This window comes from Loxodonta africana, chromosome 20, assembly GCF_030014295.1.
Source record: "Loxodonta africana isolate mLoxAfr1 chromosome 20, mLoxAfr1.hap2, whole genome shotgun sequence".
NCBI classification, from domain to species: domain Eukaryota; kingdom Metazoa; phylum Chordata; class Mammalia; order Proboscidea; family Elephantidae; genus Loxodonta; species Loxodonta africana.
Genome location: NC_087361.1, coordinates 60,568,696 through 60,589,638, shown reverse-complemented (window position 1 = coordinate 60,589,638; position 20,943 = coordinate 60,568,696). Strand labels below are relative to the sequence as shown.

The 20,943-nt window shown below is 36.9% G+C and overlaps 1 protein-coding gene across 8 annotated transcripts in view; it reads left to right on the top strand.

The window, feature by feature from the left end:
• RCOR3 (REST corepressor 3) overlaps positions 1–20,943 on the top strand; it is a 57,596-nt gene that overhangs the window by 12,805 nt on the left and 23,848 nt on the right. For all 8 annotated transcript variants that reach the window (XR_010318734.1, XM_010590289.3, XM_010590288.2 and 5 more), the window contains 4 exons: positions 22–183; positions 1,594–1,718; positions 2,447–2,525; positions 16,702–16,920. Coding sequence is in view for 7 of the 8 variants with exons in the window: in XM_010590289.3 (XP_010588591.2) it covers positions 22–183; positions 1,594–1,718; positions 2,447–2,525; positions 16,702–16,920 (585 nt within the window). In the remaining variant the exon portion in view is untranslated. The remainder of the gene's footprint in view (positions 1–21; positions 184–1,593; positions 1,719–2,446; positions 2,526–16,701; positions 16,921–20,943) is intronic.

Below are 20,943 nucleotides of genomic sequence, written 5' to 3'. Positions count from 1 at the left end.
GGGAATGATTTCTCTTCAAAGGCACTTGGCATGTTGTTCTGGCATAAACATAACATTGAGAAGTCCCTTGCTGATCTCCCTAATTTCACTCCCTTTCCGGATGAGTGGACAGTGGAAGATAAAGTCCTATTTGAACAAGCCTTTAGTTTTCATGGGAAGAGCTTTCACAGGATTCAACAAATGGTATGGTAACTTTGGTCTTATTGCAATTCATACCTGAATGAAATCTTATGCTTTTGTTAAGTACTTCTTAATTATTAAATACAAAGCAGTTTTCGAATTTAACTGTAATTTTTAAAAATATTTTGAAATAGGCATATTTGCATACATTCCTATTTTCTACAACCATGCTAATGCATGACAGTTATATGCTATTTCACAATAACTAATTAGTGTTTATTTTGACTTGTATATGTCATAGTTATTGAATATGTTCACAGTTCCAGGAAAAAAAAAATCATAATTTCAATCAATTTTTAAATGTTTCATTTTTTTATCATTAGAACTTTGTTTTCTAACTTATATTCTTTTGGCTACTAAAGCCCATTTTTAAGAATTCCTTATTGCTTCAATACTGTCCAGGTGCTGTTGCTTTTTTTTATTGTCATTAAAGGAGAAAAACTGTTCTTTGTTCCTGCTGCTGAAATTTTTAGTATCATGTCAAAATAATATAAACCTGAGAAGTTGGTGCAGTAAATTATTTTAACCTGAGTGGATGGAAATTAGACAGTGTTTGCATATGTATCTAGGTGTCTTCCATAAGGGAAGCGGGCATTTTGACGAGGAGTGCGCCTCCTTGTTTGCCAGTATGGCAGATCAGTGTATGATCAGTAACCATTTTAATACCCAAAGGCTTTATTTGGTGGGTAAAGGCTGTTTGCGCTATTTACCATTTTAAAACCTGGATTTAAAACAAAGTTTTTTTAATTTACTGTTACAGAATTGAGTAGCTCTTTTTGAAAAGATTTTGCTAAGTAAAAGAGACCAGACACGTAAGGCCACATATTACATGATTCCATTTACATGAAATGTCCAGAATAGGCAAATCCATAGAGATAGAAAGTGGCTGGCAGGAGCTGGGGGAAGGAAGAATGGGAGAGACTGCTAATGGGACAGGATTTCTTTTTGGAGTGATGAAAATGTTCTGGAATTAGTGGGCACGGCTATACCATACAGTAAATGAACTAAAAACCACTGAATCATGCACTTTAAAAAGGTAAATTTTATGGTATATGAATTAGTTCTCAATTAAAAAAAAATTCCAAATTACAGAGAGGAAGAAACAATTGAGCCACTTTTTTAAAGAAAACCAATACTGAATACTGACATGGCTGTGCTGGGGGACTTCTGGGGCCATTCCCACTGTTTGGTTGTGATCCCTTTGGGCCTCAGGACAAATAGGGATATTCATTCAGAAATGTCAGTTACGTAGGTGTGGCAGGGTACTATGACTATAATTCATAAAGGTACCAATGAAAATTTCTCATTTATGCCTATTTTTGGTGTGTATCAAAATATTACTGCATTCCGTTAGTCAGTTTATGAATTAAACTTGCTGATTTAACTTGTTTTTGTTGTTCTTGTTATTTTAAGCTTCCAGATAAGACAATTGCAAGCCTTGTAAAGTATTACTATTCGTGGAAAAAAACTCGGTCTAGGACAAGTTTGATGGATCGCCAGGCTCGTAAACTAGCTAATAGACATAATCAGGGTGACAGGTAGGTTGGATGCCTTTATACAATTACATCGTTAGGAACACTGCATTGGATTGCTTATGTCGCCTAAGGCAGAAGAATTATTACAACTTCCTATCCTCACATTCTGTCTCTACTCTGACAGGAAGAGCCGAGTGGTCAGAAATCTTAAGAGTAAGAACCGTCTTGAACCCTTTAAACTGTTTGTCATAACCAGTAAACATCCCAACTGGGTTATATTTGAGCTGTGTTTAGCAGTAATCACAAGTATTTCCTTTTAGTATTGCTATAGTCGATACATGTGTTTAGAGTATATATTAATATGTTCTTTGAAGGATGCTGTTTCCACAATTACCTGGGTAACTGAAAGTACACATTATTGTAGCTGAACCTTTCTCATAGTATAAAATCATTTTGCTTACTGGTTTTTGTCTTTATCTTCCAATCAGAGAACAGATATAATGTACTTTCCCAAAAGATAATTTTTTTCTAAATCCATGTCCAACTGAGTCTCTCTCTCTCTTTTTTTTTTTAGCTAGAGATGTTTGCTAAATGATTCTATATGCCTAAAGAGTTAAATGTTTCTAAACTCAACAAAAATCTAAATTACAAGGTCATCTTTCCAAGGACAACTGTTGTTCCATTGAAAAATGTTAGTAAAACTATTAACAGGGTATTTTAAAGTTTGATAAGAGCACTGGACTAGAATTAAAAGGAAGGAATTAAGTTTACTAATCTTTATTTCTTCTCAGTGATGATGATGTAGAGGAAACACACCCAATGGATGGGAATGATAGTGATTATGATCCTAAAAAAGAAGCCAAAAAAGAGGTAATGATGATTATTAAGTAGAGTGCTTGTAATTGTTCTACATATCCACTCAAACAGAATGAAAAGTACTTCATACTGAGAAAAACTTTTTTTATATAATGATTTAAACAAAACTAGTTTGCCATCCAGTTGATTCTGACTCATGGTAAACCTGTGCGTTGTCAGAGTAGTACTGTGTTCCATAAGGTTTTCAATGGCTGGTTTTTCAGAAGTTGTTCACCAGGCCTTTCTTCCAAGGCTGCTGTGGTGGGCTCCAACCTTTTGGTAGCTACGCATGTTAACTGTTTGCACCACTCAGGAATTACATATAATGGTTTGGGAGGTAGTATATTTCAATGCCAACTAGAGGTTTTTGGAACTACAGCACTGTCTAGAACCCCAATTAGCCAGTAGTCTAATTTTTGGTTATCTCATCCGCCGAGAAGTACAGAAGCCCTGTCATAATCCATGGCCTTTAATCCATAGAAAATATACATAGCCACCCTCAGATGAAGGTATAAAAGTAAGCTTCTGGTTTTGTTACCCACTTTTCCCTGAAACCATTTTGTTGGTTTCATGTTGTAGCAAATTAGACTTTAGTAGCATACCTGCGGGAGCCCTGGTGGCATAGTGGTTAAAAGCTCAGCTGCTAACCAAAAGGTCAGCAGTTCAAACCCACCAGCCTCTCCATGAGAGAAGGATGTGGCAGTCTGCTTCCATCAAGATTTACTGCCTTGGAAACCCTGTGGGGCAGTTCTGCTCTGTCCTATAGGATCGATGTGAGTTGGAATCAACTCGACAGCAATGGGTTTGTTTGTTTTTGTTTAGCATACCTGCTATTAAGGTATACCAACAGCAGCGCTACACATTGCGTACCACACTCTATCGTGCATTAAACTTGGCAAGTAACTTCACCTTCTGCTTCACAGAAAATATCAGGCAGGAACTCCCTTAATTTCAGCCCTTACCCCTAACCTGTGTGCTACAGTACCTCCCTTTTCATCTTACTGCATTTGTTAAAAAAAAGCATTTGTTAGTACGTTATAATTACTGCATTTCCCCCACCTAGCTGTGAACTCTTAGAAGCCAGGACTTGAGTTAGTTGTCTTGTACACCCTAACGCTTTGCACAGTACCTGACACATGGCAGATATTCACTAAATGTTTGTTGAATGAACAATCTATTCCTGAATGCCACTCTCCCTCCAGTTTCACAGTAAGAAGGGTCCTTTCTCTTGTTCTGAGCAATCTTCATTGCTTGTTTGATCTTATCCATCCATCCTTCATACCTCCGGGTCTTTCTCCGTTATGTATGCTGTCTTTTCATTGCAGCTTAAAGTATGTTCAGGTCTTCCATTTAAAACCTTGTTTATCTCTTAGGCAGTCTTCTTGAAAGAACTGCGCTCCTTAATGCACTCTTGAGTTTGCCTCAGTCAGGCTGCTTCTGTTCCCCACCCCCACCCCCCACCCCCAACTGCCGGCGGAGGTCACCAGTGATCCCAGACTGCCACGTCCAGTGATTATGCCTTGTATCCTCCTGGTCCTTTCTGTATTGTTTCAAGCTGCTGACTCCTCCCTTCTTCCTGAAAATCTCTTGACTTTCATAATACCTTCCTCTGATTCCTGTCTACCTTGTTAAGCATCGTGTCTCAATTTTAGTAACTTCTATTTCTCTATTCATTTTCATTCTCTCTCTCTCTCTCTCTCTCTCGAGTAACTGGAATTTGTCCTTTTCTGTGTTTTCTTCTGTGTTACTACTTTATTTTTTAGGTTCTCCTCTTTTCTCTGAATTACTGCAGCAGTTTTCTATCCTAACTTATTTCCACACCTCCAGACTTTTCACACCATCTCTTCAAGCCCATTTTCTACCCTCTGGCCAAAGTAATCATTTTAAAACCATGTCTATACCTTGAAACTCCTTCTGGGCCTTGTCTATAGGATAAAATACAAACTCTACCTAGTCATTGCCCAGTCCACCACATGTATTGCAGATTACTAACAGTGTTTCGGGTATGCCTTTTAGTTCCCCAACTCTTGTCTTATGGTTATGTAGCTCTTTTTCCTGGAATTCCCTTCTCAAATCTGCTTAGAAGACTCCTCACAATTATAATATCTAGCTTCTCTATGAAATTTTCCTGTGCTTTACGTTGAATTGACCACCTCCCTATTTTTCTTTAAATCTATTACAGTTCTGAATGTGTTAAGAGCAGTACTTATTTACTCAGAGCCCTACTTCCCACCTGGCCATTCCTGGGTGGTAAGCTGTTTAGAGCAAGAATTGTGTCTTACTTATTTTCTTAGTCCCAGTGCCTGGTACATAGTAAGCATTCAGTAAAATTTATTATAATGAATGAGAATATATGTTATAAACTCTAATTACTGAACAAATATGAGAAATTAAAGATTTGGGTTCAGTTAGCTAGAAAATATATAAACGTGGGATACTGTTTTGCTCAGCTATGCAGGATGATACATACTCATTTGCCCTTTTGTTTGCCTGTGATCTCATCAGATTAGCAAATACCATGAGAGGGGTATAAATAAAAAAGTGTGAAAAGGATACTGCAGGCTTGTGATTCAGGGCTGGCACTGTATGTCAGCAGCTTCATTCCTTTCTCTGCTCTTTCACAAATGATAGGGGCAGCAGGCAGGAAAAGATACTACATTTTTGTCTTTAGTGTAAATCTTTATAGCTGCTTTTTCATGTTGACACATTCCATAGCAATTTTTTTTTAATTTTTAGTTGTGAAATATGAAGTATATATAATGTGTATGTACAGTTTAAAGAAGAATAATAAACACCAGTATATCCATCAGTGTGCTTAAGAAACAGAAGTCCCGTGTGTCCTCAATTGCATCCCTCTTCAGAGGATCCACTATCCTAAAATTTATCAATTATTCTTACTTTTGTATTTTTCTATATACGTTTATCACATAAGTATGTATCTCTGAGGAATATGTCATTTAGTTTTGTACATTTTGAACTTTATTTAAATGGAATCATATTATATGTGTTCTTAGCTGCTTGTTTTTTTTTATCAACATGTTTTTGCAGTTCATTTTCATTGCTATATTATAGTGTTCGTATATATATATACCATAATTCATTTTCCTATCGACAGACATCATTTCTTATTTTTTATTACTATGAACAATGCTGATATGAACATGTCCTGGATATATACGTATAAGAGTTTTTAGGCCAGTGGTTCTCAGCTGGGTGTACCATTGCCCCCGTAAGAGGCATTTAGGAATTATGGAGACTTGTTTTGTTGTTACAATGATTATGGGACACCAGTGACATATAATGGGAAGGGGAAAGGGATGCCAACTATCCTGAAGTGCATAGTGCAGATTGTCCCAATTAAATGCCAGCAGTGACTTATTAAATAACAATACCAATGCTGCGTAGGATTGTTTGGAGTTGAATCACCCTGTTTTTAGGGTATACCACGTTCAACTTTACTAGGTAATGGCAAATTGTTTTCCATAGTTGATGTACTTCCACAGGACTATGAGAGTGCTCATTGTCCATGTCCTTGCCAATACTTAATATGATCAGATTTTTAAAACCACCCAAAGATTAGACATGTCTATAGGACAAACAATAACACATGAGGAACGTGCCCAAAAGCAAAGATGAGAAGGCAGGAAGGGATAGGAAAACTGGACAAATGGACACGGGGAATCCGGGGTAGAAAAGGGGAGAATGTTGACACATCACAGGTTTGGCAATCAGTGTCACAAAACAACTTGTGTATTAATTGTTTAATGAGAAACTAATTTGCTCTGTAAACTTTCACCTAAAGCACAATAATAAAAGAAAGAAAGAAAATAACCAGATGTAAACACAAATATTTATGTCAAAAAAAACTGCATATTTTCCGTAGTGGATACCACCTAAATGTTAAAATACAGAGAAAAGTTAATTATGGGAAATCCTCAAAGTGGATTATAAAAGAGGAATTAAAATTATGTTCTCAAAACATTCAGTGACATAGAAAATGTTAATGATGTAATATTGCATGAAATAAAATACAGAACTGCTTAAAAAAATGTTACAAACCTGGTTGTATGAAATGGTATCTCACTGTGTTGTTAATCTCAATTCATCAGATTACTAATGAGGCTAACCATTTTTTCATCGGTTTATTGGCTAGCGTGTCTTTTTTGAAATATTCGTGTTTTTTACATGTTTTTGTATTGAGTTGTCTTTTCTTAAAAGCAGCATTATAAAAGTTTAGTTTCTTGTTGAATTCTTTATGTATATTTAAACTGAAAACCAGTTGCCATTGAGTCAATTCCAACTCATAGCAACCCTGTAAGACAGAGTAGAACTGCACCATGGGGTTTCCAAGGAGTGGCTAGTGGATTCCATATGCAGGCCTTTTGGTTAGCAGCTGAGGTCTTAACCACTGCGCCACCAGGGTTCCTCTTTATATATGCTGGATACTAATTCTTTGGTACGCCACTTGTCTGTCAGTTTGTAGTACTGTGGTAGCTTGCATGTTGCTGTGATGCTAGAGGCCATGCCACCGATATTTCAAATACCTCCAGGGTTACCCAAAGTGGACAGCCTTCATCAGAGATTCCAGACTAAAATAGATTAGAAAGAAGGACCTGGCAGTCCACTTCTGAAAAAAAATTGGCTAGTGAAAACCTTACGAGCAGCCATGAAACATGGATAAGTAGTGTCAGAAGATGAGATGCCTCTTCAAAGTAGGGTTGACCTAAATGATGTGGATAGAGTCAAGCTTTCGGGACCTTCATTTGCTGATGTGGCCATGACTCAAAATAAGAAGAAACAGCTGAAAACATCCATTAATAATTGGAATGTGGAATGTACCAAGTAGGAAATCTAGGAAAATTGGAAGTCAAAAATGACACAGAACACGTAAAGATCGATATACTAGGCATTAGTGAGCTGCAGTGAACTGATATTGGCCTTTTTGAATCACACAATGATATGGTCTACTATGCCGGGAATGACAGATTGCAGAGGAATGGCATCTCATTCATCATCAAGAAGAACATTTCAAGATCTATCCTGAAGTACAATGCCGTCAGTGATAGGATAATATCTATGTGCCTACAAGGAAGTCCAGGTAATACGACTATTACTCAAATTTACACATCAACCACTAATGCCAAAGGTGAGGAAATAAAAGATTTTTACCAACTTCTTCAGTCTGAAATTGATCAAACATGCAATCAGGATGCATTGATAATTACTGATGTTGGAATGCGAAAATTGTAAAAAAAAAGAAGAAGGATCGATCATTGGAAAATACGGCCTTGGTGATAGAAGTGTGAGAGGCCACATGATAGAATTTTGCAAGACCATCAACTTATTCATCAAAAAACATTTTCAACAATATAAATGACAACTATACATGTGGACCTCACCTGATGGAAAACACAGGAGTCAGATCCGTTATCTCTGTGGAAAGAAATGATGAAAAAGCTCAATATCATCAATGGTAACAAGGCCAGGGGCCAACTTCGGAACAGCCCATCAATTGCTTATATGCAAGTTCAGGTTGAAACTGAAGAAAATTAAAACACATCCGTGAGAGCCAAAGTAGGACCTTGAGTATATCATACCTGAATTTAGAGACTACCTCAAGAATAGATTTGACTCTTTAAGCACTAATGACCAAAGACCAGGTGAGTTGTAAAATGACATCAAGAACATCGTACATGAAGAAAGCAAAAGGTCAGTAAAAAGACAGGAAGGAAAGAGAAGACCAAAATGGAAGTATGAAGAGACTTTGAAACTTGTTCTTGAACGTACAGTGGCTAATTCAAAAGGAAGAAATGATGAAGAAAGTTGAACAGAAGATTTCAAAGAGCGACAAAAGACAAAGTAAAATAATGAAATATGCAAAGAACTAGAGATAGAAAACCAAAAGGGAAGAAGACGTTCGGCATTTCTCAAGCTGAAAAAACTGAAGAAAAATTCAAGTCTCTAGTTGCAACGTTAAAGTATTCTATGGGCAAAATATTGAACAACACAGGAAGCATAAAAAGAAGATGGAGGGAAAATACAGAGTCTATACCAAAAAGAATTGGTTGATGTTCAGCCATATCAGGAGGCAGCATATGATCTAGAACCAACGGAATTGAAGGAGGAAGTCCAAGCTTCACTGAAGGCATTGACCAAAAACAAGGCTCCAGGAATTGACAGAACACCAATTGGGATGTTTCAAAAAACAGAAGCAGTACTACTAAAGGTGCTAACTCATGTATGCCATGAAATTTGGAAGACAGCTACCTAGCCAGCGGACTGGAAGAGATCCATATTTATGCTCATTCCAAAGAAAGATGATCCAACAGAATTCAGATATTATCGAACAATATCATTAATATCACCCACAAGTAAAATTTTGCTGAGGATAATTCAAAAACAGTTGCAGCAGTATATTGACAGGGAACTGCCAGAAATTCAAGTCGAATTCAGAAGAGGGCATTTATCTTAGTTATCTAGTACTGCTTTAACAAAAATACAAATGGGTGACTTTAACAAAGAGAAATTTATTCTCGCACAGTCTAGGAGGGTAAACATCCGATTTCAGGGTGCCAACTCCAGGGGAAGACTTTCCCTCTCTGTCAGCTCTGGGGGAAGGTCCTTGTCATCAATGATTCCCTGGTCTAGGAGCTTCTCAGCACAGGGACCACAAGCACAAAGGATGTGCCCCCCTCCTGGTTCTTCATTCTTGGTAGTGTGAGGTCCCCATCTTTCTGCTCATCTCTTTTATATCTCAGAAGAGATTGACTAACGATACAATCTAATCTTATAGATTGAATCCTGTTCTTTAACATAACTGCCTCTAATCCTGCCTCATGAACATCATAGAGGTAGGATTTACAACACATAGGAAAATCATATCAGATAACAGAATGGTGGACAATCACATAATACTGGGAATCACGGCCTAGTCAAGTTGACACATATTTTGGGGGATACAATTCAACCTGTAACAACGTTGAGCAAGAGATAATTATTGCTGATATCAGATAGACCTGGCTGAAAGTAGAGAATACCAGAAAGATATTTTACCTGTATTTTATTGACTATGCAAGGGCATTCGACTGCAGGGATTATAACAAATTATGGATAACAGTACGAAGAATGGGAATTCCAGAACACTTCATTGTGCTCATGCAAAACCTGTATATAGACCAAGAAGCAGTTGTTCAAATAGAACAAGGGGATGCTGTGTTGTTTAAAATCAAGAAAGGTGTGTGTCAGGGTTGTATCCTTTCACCATACTTATTCAATATGTATGCTGAGCAAATGATCCAAGAAGCTGGATTATATGAAGAAGAATGGGAAATCAGGATTGAAAGAAGATTCATTGAGGACCTGCCATATGCAGATGACACAACCTTGCTTGCTGAAAGTGAAGAGGACCTGAAGCACCTGCCTTCAGTATGGATGACACCTCAACATAAAGAAAACAAAAATCTTCATAACTGGACCAGTAAGCAACATCATGATAAATGGAGAAAAGTATGAACTTGTCAAGGATTTCATTTTACTTGAATCTACAGTCAACGCCTGTGGAATCAGCAGTCAGGGAGTCAAAACAACATACCGCATTGGGAAAATCCGCTGCAAAAGACCTCTTTGAAAAGCCAAGACGTCACTTTGAGGACTAAGGTACTCATAACCCAAACCATGATATTTTCAGTCACCTCCTATCCATGCAAAAGCTGGACAATGAATAAGGAAGACCAAAGAAGAATTGATGCCTTTGAATTATGGTGTTGGCAAAGAATATTGAATATACTAGGGACTGCAAGAAGAACGAAGAAGTCTGTCTTAGAAGAAGTACAGCCGGAGTGCTCCTTGAGTCTGTTGTCAGGAGACACCAGTCCCTGGAGAAAGACATCATGCTTGGTAGAACAGGGGTCAGTGAAAACGCAGAAGACCATCAAGGAGATGAACTGACACAGTGGATGTAACAAGGGTTTCAAACATAGCAGTGATTATGAGGATGGCATACAACTAGGCAGTGTTTTGTCCTGTTGTACATGGGGTTGCTGTGATTTGGAACTGACTCAGTGGCACCTAACAACAACAGTTATTTGTTGCAGTGATTTTTAAGCAGTATAGTTTATCCCTATTCTTTGTACATGTTTTTGATGAAAAGATACTTCATCAAAAGCATTTAAATTTTCAAATGTCAAGGCTTTATGTTTTCTTCTGAAAGTTTTAGAATTTTCCTTTTTAACTTATAAGTCCTTGATCTAGTGGTAATTGAGTTTTAATTCATCTTGTGAGATAGAGATCCATTTTTTGTTTATTTTATTTTTTAATATGAAAGTGATGCCATCTTTTTTAACTGGTTGGCAATATCAGCTTTATCATATGTGAAGTTTCCGAATATGCATGACTCTCTATTCTCTTCCTTCTGTAAGTTAAATGTCTCTTTCCAGTCCCACAATGTCTTAATTAATATAGGCTTATAATAAGTCTTGATAGCTGCTAGGACAAATATCACTACTTGATGGTCTTTTGCTCATCAGTCTTACCAGATTCCTAGAGCAGTCCTACTAGGATTTTACATTGAATCTGTGTCTCAACTGGGGAGAAGTGAAACATTTGTGTAATTTTTTTTTGGATTTTTTTTTTCCCCCTGTGGAGATTTATAGTACCTGAGAAAAATAGCAATTTTGGTTGTTTTCAATATTTATACTTTTCCTCTCCTCATTGAACTGCTGGTTAGGATCACTAGTATAGTGTTGAATAGAAGTTATGATAACAGACATTTTTATGTTATTCCTTTCTTTAAAGGGAATGATTTTTGTTTTACCATCAAGTAAGTTGTTTATTGAATTTTTTTTATATAGGTATGTTTTATCAGATAAAAGAAGTTGCCATCAAGTCTGTGGTTAGTTTACTTAGAGTTTTTTTTTTTAACAGAGGGCTGTTAAATATTATCAGATGCTTTTTCTTTTTTATAGTTTGCTAGTATTTTATTTAGAATTTTTATATTATTATAAATGAGATTGGGCTGTATTTTTACTCTTATACTTTCCTTGCTCGGTTTGGTACAGTGTTATACTAATCTCCTGTGATGAGCTGGATAAATATCAGTTTTTTTATTCTCTGAGTTTGTGTAAAATTGGAATTATATGTTTCTTTAATGTTTGCTAAAACTTTCCTGTAAAACTGTCTAGGTAGGCCTAGAGCTTTCTTTGAGGAAAGGCTTTTAATTATTTATTTAATTTCTTTAGTGAGTATAAAGAACATTCAGATTTTTAATTTCTTTTGGAATCTATTGTGTTTACTTATAATTTTCTGGGACTTTCTCAGTTTCACATACATATTTTTCAAATTATTGTCATATGGTATTTAAGCTTCTAAATTTCTAACTACTGCTTTAGCTGAATCCCACAGAATTTGATATATAGTTATTTTCATCAACATTTGTTGTTTATGTTTTTAAATTCCTGTTATGACTTCATCTTTGACCCATAGGTTATTCAGAAGTGAGTTTCTGTTTGCTTGTTTAATTTCCAACTTTTGTTTGTTTTTGGTTCTGACTTTGTTTTATGACAACAATTCTTTGAAATTTGTTGAGACGTATTTTATGATCTGTGTTCCAGTTATTCTTGCTATATAATGAATTACCCTAAAATTCAGTGCCTTATAACAATCATTTTATTTTGCTCACAGTTTTGTGAGTTAGGAATTTGGAAAGGGCTTGTCTGTGCAGTTTTTGCCTGGGGTCTCTCATTCAGTTGCAATCAGATATTGGCTGGAGCTGCAGTCATCTGAAGGCTTAATTGACCTGGAAGACCAAGATGGCTTCCTCACATGGCTGCTGGTTGATGTTAGCTGTCAACTGGGAGCTCAGCTGGGCTGTATTGGAGCCAGCTATATGTGGCCTCTCCAGCTTGAGTAATCTGCGTTAAGTAATCTGTCTTCTTACCATGGTGGCTGGTTTCTCCCGAAGTAATCATCCCCAAAGCCCTTCTGCCTTGTGGAAGCTACTCAGCTGTTTCTGACTCAACCTTGGAAGTTACTCAGCATTACTTCTACTGCATTCTTCTGGCTATAAGCAAGTCCAGAATTAAGGAGAAGGCATATTGACCTCATTTTTTTGATGGCAGAGTATTGAGGACTTTAATGACATATTTTAAAACCTCCAAGCCGAGAATATGGAATTTTTATAAATGTTTTTCCATGTGTGCTTGAGAAGAATGTATATTCTAATTACACCTACCCCTCACCGTTATCTCAGAATCTGACATTTCTCATTTACAACAGTAGTAAAAAAATCTATTACCCAGCTTTCCATGTTAATGATGAACGTCTGTCTGGCAGTAATGAATGCTGAGTTGTGAGGTGAGTTTAACTCTGGATGTGATGGTTAAGATTATATGTCAAAGCATGATTCTTAGTGATTTGGCAGTTACGTAATGATGTAATTTGGCAGTTATATAATGATGTAGTCATCCATCATTTTGTGATCTGATATGGTCAAGCCTCCATTTTCACATAACATTGATTTTTTCATAACGACGTGGTCTTTGGTCCCTAACCATGTTGATAAGTGGGGAGTGGGTGTATTGGTTACAGGGTTTTCTTTGCATTTGTTCGTTTAAGCTATGGTTGAAATCTATGTTCTTACTGCTTACCTACTTGATAATTTGGTTTTTGTTTATGTTTGTTTGCTTACCTGATCAATTATTGAGAAGTGAAATTTTTTTTGTACTTTTTGAAGCTCTTGTCATTAGGTCTCTATGAGTTGGAATCAACTCGACGGCACTGGGTTTGGTTTTTTTTTGTTTCTTGTTATTAGGTGTCTAAAAACAAGTGTAGAATTATTATATCTTGCTGGTGAATTGAACGTTTTATCAATATGTAGTGACCCTTTCATCTCTTGTAATGACTTCTGCCTGAAAGACTATTTTCTGCCTGATATAGTGTTAGCATCTTTTTTTTCCTTTTTTTGTTGTGCTTTAAGTGAAAGTTTACAGTTGAAGTTAGTTTCTCATACAAAAATTTATACACACATTGTTATATGACCCTAGTTGCTCTTCCTGTAATGTGACAGCACACTCCTCCTTTCCATCCCAGATTTCCCGTCACCTTTCAACCAGCTCCTGTCCCTTTTTGCCTTCTCATCTCACCTCCAGACAGGAGCTGCCCATTTAGTCTCAGGTATTTACTTGAGCTAAGAAGCATTCTCTTAACATCTTTCTTTTGTTTGGTATTTGCCTGCCTGGGATTCACTTTACTTCCTGAATCTTAGGTCTTAAATTCTCTAAAATTCTCAGTTGTTGACCCTTTGAATATTGTTTCTCCCTCGTCTTCTCTATCCTTTTCCTTGGCAACTCCTTTTAGAAATATGTTGGAATTTCAAATTGTATCTATCATCTGTATCTCTTAACCACTTATTTTTTTCATCTTTTTATCTTTCTGTCTAAAGAAACATATAATCCCAATTTTACACAAACTCGGTTCTTTTCTTAGTTTGCTAAGAGTTTTTTATCCAAGGGGGTTTCAGTTGTGGGTATTTTCTTTCAATTATAGGCATTTTTTTCATATATATATATATATATATATATTTTCTTTTGACCTCTGTCTAATCTGCTTATTAACCCATCACTTGAGTTCCTAATCTGTTTATAATATTTTTTATTTCTAGATGTTTGTCATGGATTGAATTATGTCCCCCCAAAAATGTGCATATCAATTTGGCTGGGCCATGATTCCTGGTATTGTATGATTTTCCTGTATGTTGTAAATCCTGCCTGTATGATGTTAATAAGAGAGGATGGGCGGCAGTTGTGTTAGTGAGGCAGGACTCAATCTATAAGATTGGATTGTGTCTTGTGGCAATCTCTTGAGATATAAAAGAGAGAAGTGAGCAGAGAGACAGGGGGACCTCATACCACCAAGAAAGCAGTGCCAGCAGCAGAGCGTGTTCTCTGGACCCGGGGTCCCTGCATGGAGAAGCTCCTAGTGCAGGGGAACAAGGATAAGAAGGCCAACAGAGAGAGAAAGCCTTCCCCTGGAGTTGATGCCCTGAATTTGGACTTGTAGCCTGAATTTCTCTTTGTTAAAGCCATCCACTTGTACTTCTGTTATAGCAACACTAGATGACTAAGACAATGTTCTGTTCGGCTCTTTTGAATTTCTGCCTGATCAGTTTCGATAGACTCTTCTTCCATCATCGTATTTTCAATTTTGTATTTTATTTCTTTACACACATATAACACCTTAATTTTATTCTCTGTATCCAGTAATTCTAATATCTTTGACCTTTGTAGGTGTAATTTTGCTGTCTCTCACTTTTGGGGCTCGTTTCTTCATGTGTTTAGCAATTTCTTGTTGTAAACTCATTTTCATAAAACATTATTTGTGGAAAATTTTTGAGAACCAGGTTTAAAGTATATTCATCTAGAGAGGATCTACAGGCACTGCCAGCCTGTCACTTTCAACTAGATTTTTGACTTGGGGGTTTGAAGAGGCCAGACAGCTCATATAAATTCAGGCCCCAGATCTGCCCGAATGTAACTCTGTGGTTAGGGATCTCAGGCGAGACTCTTTATGTTTTCTTTCCTTTCTACCCAGCCAAGGGTAAGCTAGGCATGACTCCCTTTAATCCTCCTCTCTGTCTGCAGGGCAGTGTTATTGTTGCTACATCATGCAGTGATGGAGCTCCCCTGCCAGAGTTACAGCACTGTCTCCTGTACACTACCCATGTCCCCTGAATCCTAGCATTAGGCAAAGGCCAGCTCCTGCGTATGCACTTATCCCTCTGGATTCCTGCTTCCTTGTTATTTCTGGCATCTGAGAAATTTCCTTACTTCCTGCCAGCTCAGCACTGAATTTTAAGAGATTTTTTTAAAATACTTGATCCAGCAATATTAGGAGTGCTACAATTTGAGGAGTTTCCCAGAACATCAAACCCACGATGTTCCTTTGGGTTAGGTTTTAAGCAATGAAGTGGATCATGCTTCTTCAATATGCAGTTGTTTTAAACGTTTTATCCAGAGCTCCTTTTCCAAAGAATTGGGTTATTAAATCTATTCTGTGAAATATAACCAAACTAATGAACATTAGTTTCTAACGTCCCAGAAGCACGGAAACATTGATTATGTCACTCTTTCAGAATATTGCAAGTAATTCAGCCATAAAGAGAAATGAAATTCTGATACATGCTATGAAAACATTATGCTAAGTGAAATAAATCAGACATAAAAGAACGAGTATCGTTTAATCCCATTTAAATTAAATATCCAGAATTGGCAAAAGCATAGAGACCAGAGTAATTAGTGGTTACCAGGAGCAGGTGGGAGGGGAAGATGAGGACATTGCATAAGGGGCACAGAGGTTTTGCTGAGGGTGACAAAAAGTTTGCAAACAGGTGGTGGTGATTGTTATACAACAAGAAGAATATAGCTAATATCACTGAATTGTACACCTAAAAATGGTTGAAATTAAGAAAAAAAAAAACCTTATGTAATGGTACGTTAAAATAAAAATTATTTTAAAAAAAAAGAAATACTACAAGTAATAGTGAAATGCTACTTAAGATCTTATGTTTATCATTAGAGCTTTCGTGACCTCTTCTGAGGTATAAATTCACATTTTTTATTTATAGATAAATGGCCTTGGAGTTTAGAAATGTTGTCAGAGTTAAGATAATTTTGTGTTCTTTTTACCTTTAGAGGCATAGTTCTCTTTCAGCAGCTCTAAAATAAGAATGAAATGTTACTTCTTTTTGCCAACTGTCTAATCTATACATAATTCATAATTCACCCCCTTTTCCTTTTTAACTTTCTTTAAAAACTTAGCATTAATAAGCTATACTGTTTTCCCCCTTTATTGCAGAGGGAAAATTTATCTCATCTTGAAGCAAACAGGAATAGTTTAGATTCAATTTATTTGTTTTCATTTATTCATAGTCCTCTGGGTCTAGAAACCGATCATTTGATTGAGTGGATTAATCAAGGATATTTTATGCTGTTTGGTGTCGTCCCTTTCCCCATTCCCCCTTCCCTGGTTGGTAAGTGCTCTGTGTGTGTGCATGTTTGGACTTGTACGTAATATAATTGATTAAAAGTATTTTTAGGGATGCTTAGTGCAACAGATACTTCTACTAGTAATAGACTGAATTCAATTTATACATTTGTAAAATACCAAATGACCTATTATTGTATCTTTATTCCCTTAGGGTAATACTGAACAACCTGTCCAAACTAGCAAGATTGGACTGGGAAGGAGAGAGTATCAGAGTTTACAGCATCGCCATCATTCTCAGCGTTCTAAGTGCCGTCCACCTAAGGGCATGTATTTAACCCAAGAAGATGTGGTAGCTGTTTCCTGTAGTCCCAATGCAGCCAACACCATCCTGAGGCAACTGGACATGGAATTGATTTCTCTAAAACGTCAGGTATTTTATCAAAATCACATATTTTTATGACTCCGTTATGCTTATCTGCTTTTACCTAGATTGCATTCAGTTGTTTACATATTTTCTCAGCCACAGATTTACATAAGGTTTATTCTTTAAAATTTACCTTTTTTTTTACAAATGATAAGATGGCCCCTGTCTTTCTGTTTTAGATTTGAATCCTAGCATTGTTAGCTCTCTGATCTTGGGCAAATTATATAGCCTCTCTAAGCTTCAGTTTCCTTTTCTTATTTATGAAATTGGGGATGGTAATCACCCTTCTTTTGTTGGAAATTATTTGAGATGATACATGTAAGTTGTTTAACACAGTGTTTGGTACAGTGTGAATGCTAATCATCATCATCCGTAGTGCTAGTACTAGTATTACTACTGGTAGTATTGTTAAGAGTACAGTCATCATAACTAGGTAGTAGTTAACAGTCAGGATCAAGAGTCAATGAGCCTACGTTCTAACCCTGGCTTATACCATTTACTTACTATACAACCTTAGGGGAACCATTTAACTTCTCTTAGCTTCAGTTTCCTCATCTGGAAAATGAGGATAATAGTATGGTATTTGGGAGAAATTAAATGAGATAATGTGTAAGTGCTTTAAAAATGCCTGGCACATAGTAAGCAAGCACTCTTCTCCTGTTTTTTGGTTGGTTGGTTTTTCTTCTTGTTGTTCTTGTCTTCCCTTTCCCTTAAATCTAGGTACTTGTATTTTCCTTGCCTATATCAACCAACCCCACACAATACAGGAGTGATTGCTGAATCTACATCTCAAGTTCCGACTTTTCTCCTGAGCTCCATAGCTCTATTTCAGTTGTCTGCCAGATACCTCATCTTCTTCTGGAGACTTTTTTCCTCTGTTCCCTATCTGTCAAAATGTCAGAATCATCTTTGATTTCTTTTTTACCATTATCACTCACCCACCACAAACCCAAGCAGTAACTAAGTTATATGAGTTTTAACTCTGAAATTTCCTTTAAATCAATCCCCTCGTTTTTATCCCATCACTAATGCCCTTATTTAGTCCCTTTATCACCTTTTGTCTGACAGTAACTGTCCTGTTGATTCTCCTTGCTGTCCACTTCTTCGGCTCCATGTTAACATTGTTGCCAGTGTTGTCTTTTTAAAACATCGGTCCGATCAAGGTCGCTCACCTTAAAGCTCTTCGTTTGTTTCCGCTTGAATTTAGCAGGCTACAGCAGAGGTAGACAGGAACTAATCATGTAGGACTTACAAGAAGGCCATGTTAAGAAACTTGAAATTCATCCTGAGTTAGGAAACCACAGAAGTCTTCAAAGAGCGGCATAACATGATCATATTTATATTTTCAGCTATCTCTTTGCATTTTTTTTTAGTAGTTTCTCTAAGGAGTACAGTATACATCTTTAGCTTACCACGATCTACTTAGAGTTAGTATTACAATATACCGCGTTAGCTGCCTGTGCTTTCTTACTAGCATTTATTCCCTGACCCTTTGAAATCTAGTTTCTGCCCCCACATCCATCCCAGTTGTACCACTGAAAAAGCTATTTTAAGATTGTTTATGAACAAGTTGCCAGGTCTACTGCACTCTTCCTTGTTCTTATCTCCCTTGACTGCTCAGTAATATTTGACACTGTCAACCATTTCTTCATTCTCAGAATTCCTTTCCCTGGACTTTTATGACACTGGACTTTCTTAAGTATACATTTGATTGAATGCTTAGTCTTTAGTCAAACCATCAATGCTTAAAGAGGACTCCCATCTTCTAACCACAGCACTCCTTCTCTTTGGAAAACTTCTAAAAAAGCTTTGCCTACAATATTAATAAAGTATTCAGTTTTTTTTTTTTCTAGTGGTGAATAAAATGTGCTCATTCAGTATGAACTTCATCCTCAGTGCTACTACTTCTACACTGTGGACTATTTTTATTGACTTTTAAAAAGAGATTTAAAAAAAATAATAATTTATTTCATTTGTTGTTGAGAATATGCACTATGAAAACTTTACACCAATTCACGTTTCTGCATACATCATTCAGTGACATTGAGTACATTCTCACCTTCCTTTTCTGAGTTGTTCCTCCCCCATTAACATAAACTCACTGCACCATAAGATTCCTGTCTGATCTTTCAAGTTGCTGTTGTCAGTTTGATCCCGTATAGACAGATCTTAAGAGTGTAATGCTCAAGAAAGACATTCTTTATTAAGTTGTTTGGTTTTTAGAAAACTTTAAGGGATATTTTTGGTTTAAGGTTTAAAGATTATCTTAGGGCAGTAGTTTCAGGGGTTCATCCAGCCTCTGTGTCTTCAGAAAGCCTGGAGTCCATGAGAATTTGAAATTCTGTTCTGCGTTTTCCCCCTTTTGATCAGGATTCTTCTGTAGAATCTTTGTCCAAAATGTTCATTAATGGTAGCCAGGCACCATCCAGTTGTTCTGTCTCATGGCAAAGGAGGCAGTTGTTCATGGAGGCAATTATCCACATATTGTTTCCTCCTCCTATTTATGACTCTCCTTCTTCCTCTGTAGAGAACAGTTGTTGTACATTGGATGGCTGCTTGCAAGTTTTTAAGACCCCAGGCCCTACACAACAAATGAGGGAGTAGAACAGAAACATTAAACATGTTATTAGGCCAATTATCTGAGATATCCCATGAAACCCTGACCCTAAACCTCCAAACCGAGAAACAAATCCCATGAGGTGGTTGGTTGTACATAACCACACTCAGGCGCTACACTTCTTTTTGTTGTTTTAAATATATGTATCACACAACTTTTGCTCATTCAGCTTTTTACAGGTGTACAGCTTATTGACATTAATTGGCTGTGCAGCCCTCCCCTTAAGCAATGCAATTTTTCCATCACCGTAAACTGAAACTCAGTACTCCATAAGCAGTAACCCCTCTTTCCTCTCTCCCTCCCACCCCTGGTAACCACTAAGAAACCTCGGCCACTGTACTTTTGCCTGTTCTTGCCTTTTTGTATAAATGAGATCATACAGTATTTCTCTTTTTGTGATTGACTTATTTCACTGAGCATAAGGTTTTTGATCTTCATCCATGTTGTAGCGTGAATCATTTCTCTTTCTGGCTGAGTAGTAGTCCATCGTGTGTAGGTACCACATTTTGTTTATCTATTCATGTGTGGGCAGTTCTACTTTGTCCTGTAGGGTCGCTATGAGTCGGAATCGACTCAACAGCACTGGCTTTTATTCATGTGTTGATAGGCATTTAGGCTTTTTCCACCTTTTGGCTATTGTGAATAGTGCTGCAGTGAACATACGTATACAAGCCTTTGTTTGAGTCTGTGCTTTCAAGTGTTACGGGTGTATACTCAGGAGTGGAATTGTTGGCTCACATGGTAGTTCTGTTTTAGTTTTTTGAGGCATTGCCACAGTGTTTTCCACAATGGGTGCACCATTTTGCGTTCCCACTAGCAATGGATTAAAAAAAGAACGAAAACCAAACCCATTGCTATCGAGTCAGTTCCAATTCCTAGTGACCCTAGAGGACAGAGTAGAAGTTTCCAAGGAGTGGCTGGTGGATTTGAACTGCTGACCTTTTGGTGAGCAGCCATAGCACTTAACCACTACAACATTTGTTACTAAAAGAACTTTTTTTTTAAGCTTTAAGCTCCTTTCTTGATTATTCATTTGATATGTGACATAGTGAAGGTTTGCACTCGTGAGTTACAAACTCTGCTAGCTATTGTTACTTTTATATCCCAAGAGCATCTCATATAGAATGTCCAAACTGAATTATTCCACACCCACCCTAGTTCTATTCTTCTTTTTGCATGTTTTCTCTTGGTGACTAGCACCACATACAGTCAGTTACTAAGCCAGTGACCCAGGAGTTATCCTTGATTCCTCCTCCTTAATTTTCCACAATCAAGTATTTACAAAGACATCTTAATTTTGTTTCCAAGTTGTTTCTTTAACTTGGCTGTGTACACCACCACTACTTCTTCATTCCTACTGCTTTAATTAAAAGTCCTCAACATTTCTCATCTGGATTATTAAATTAATTGTT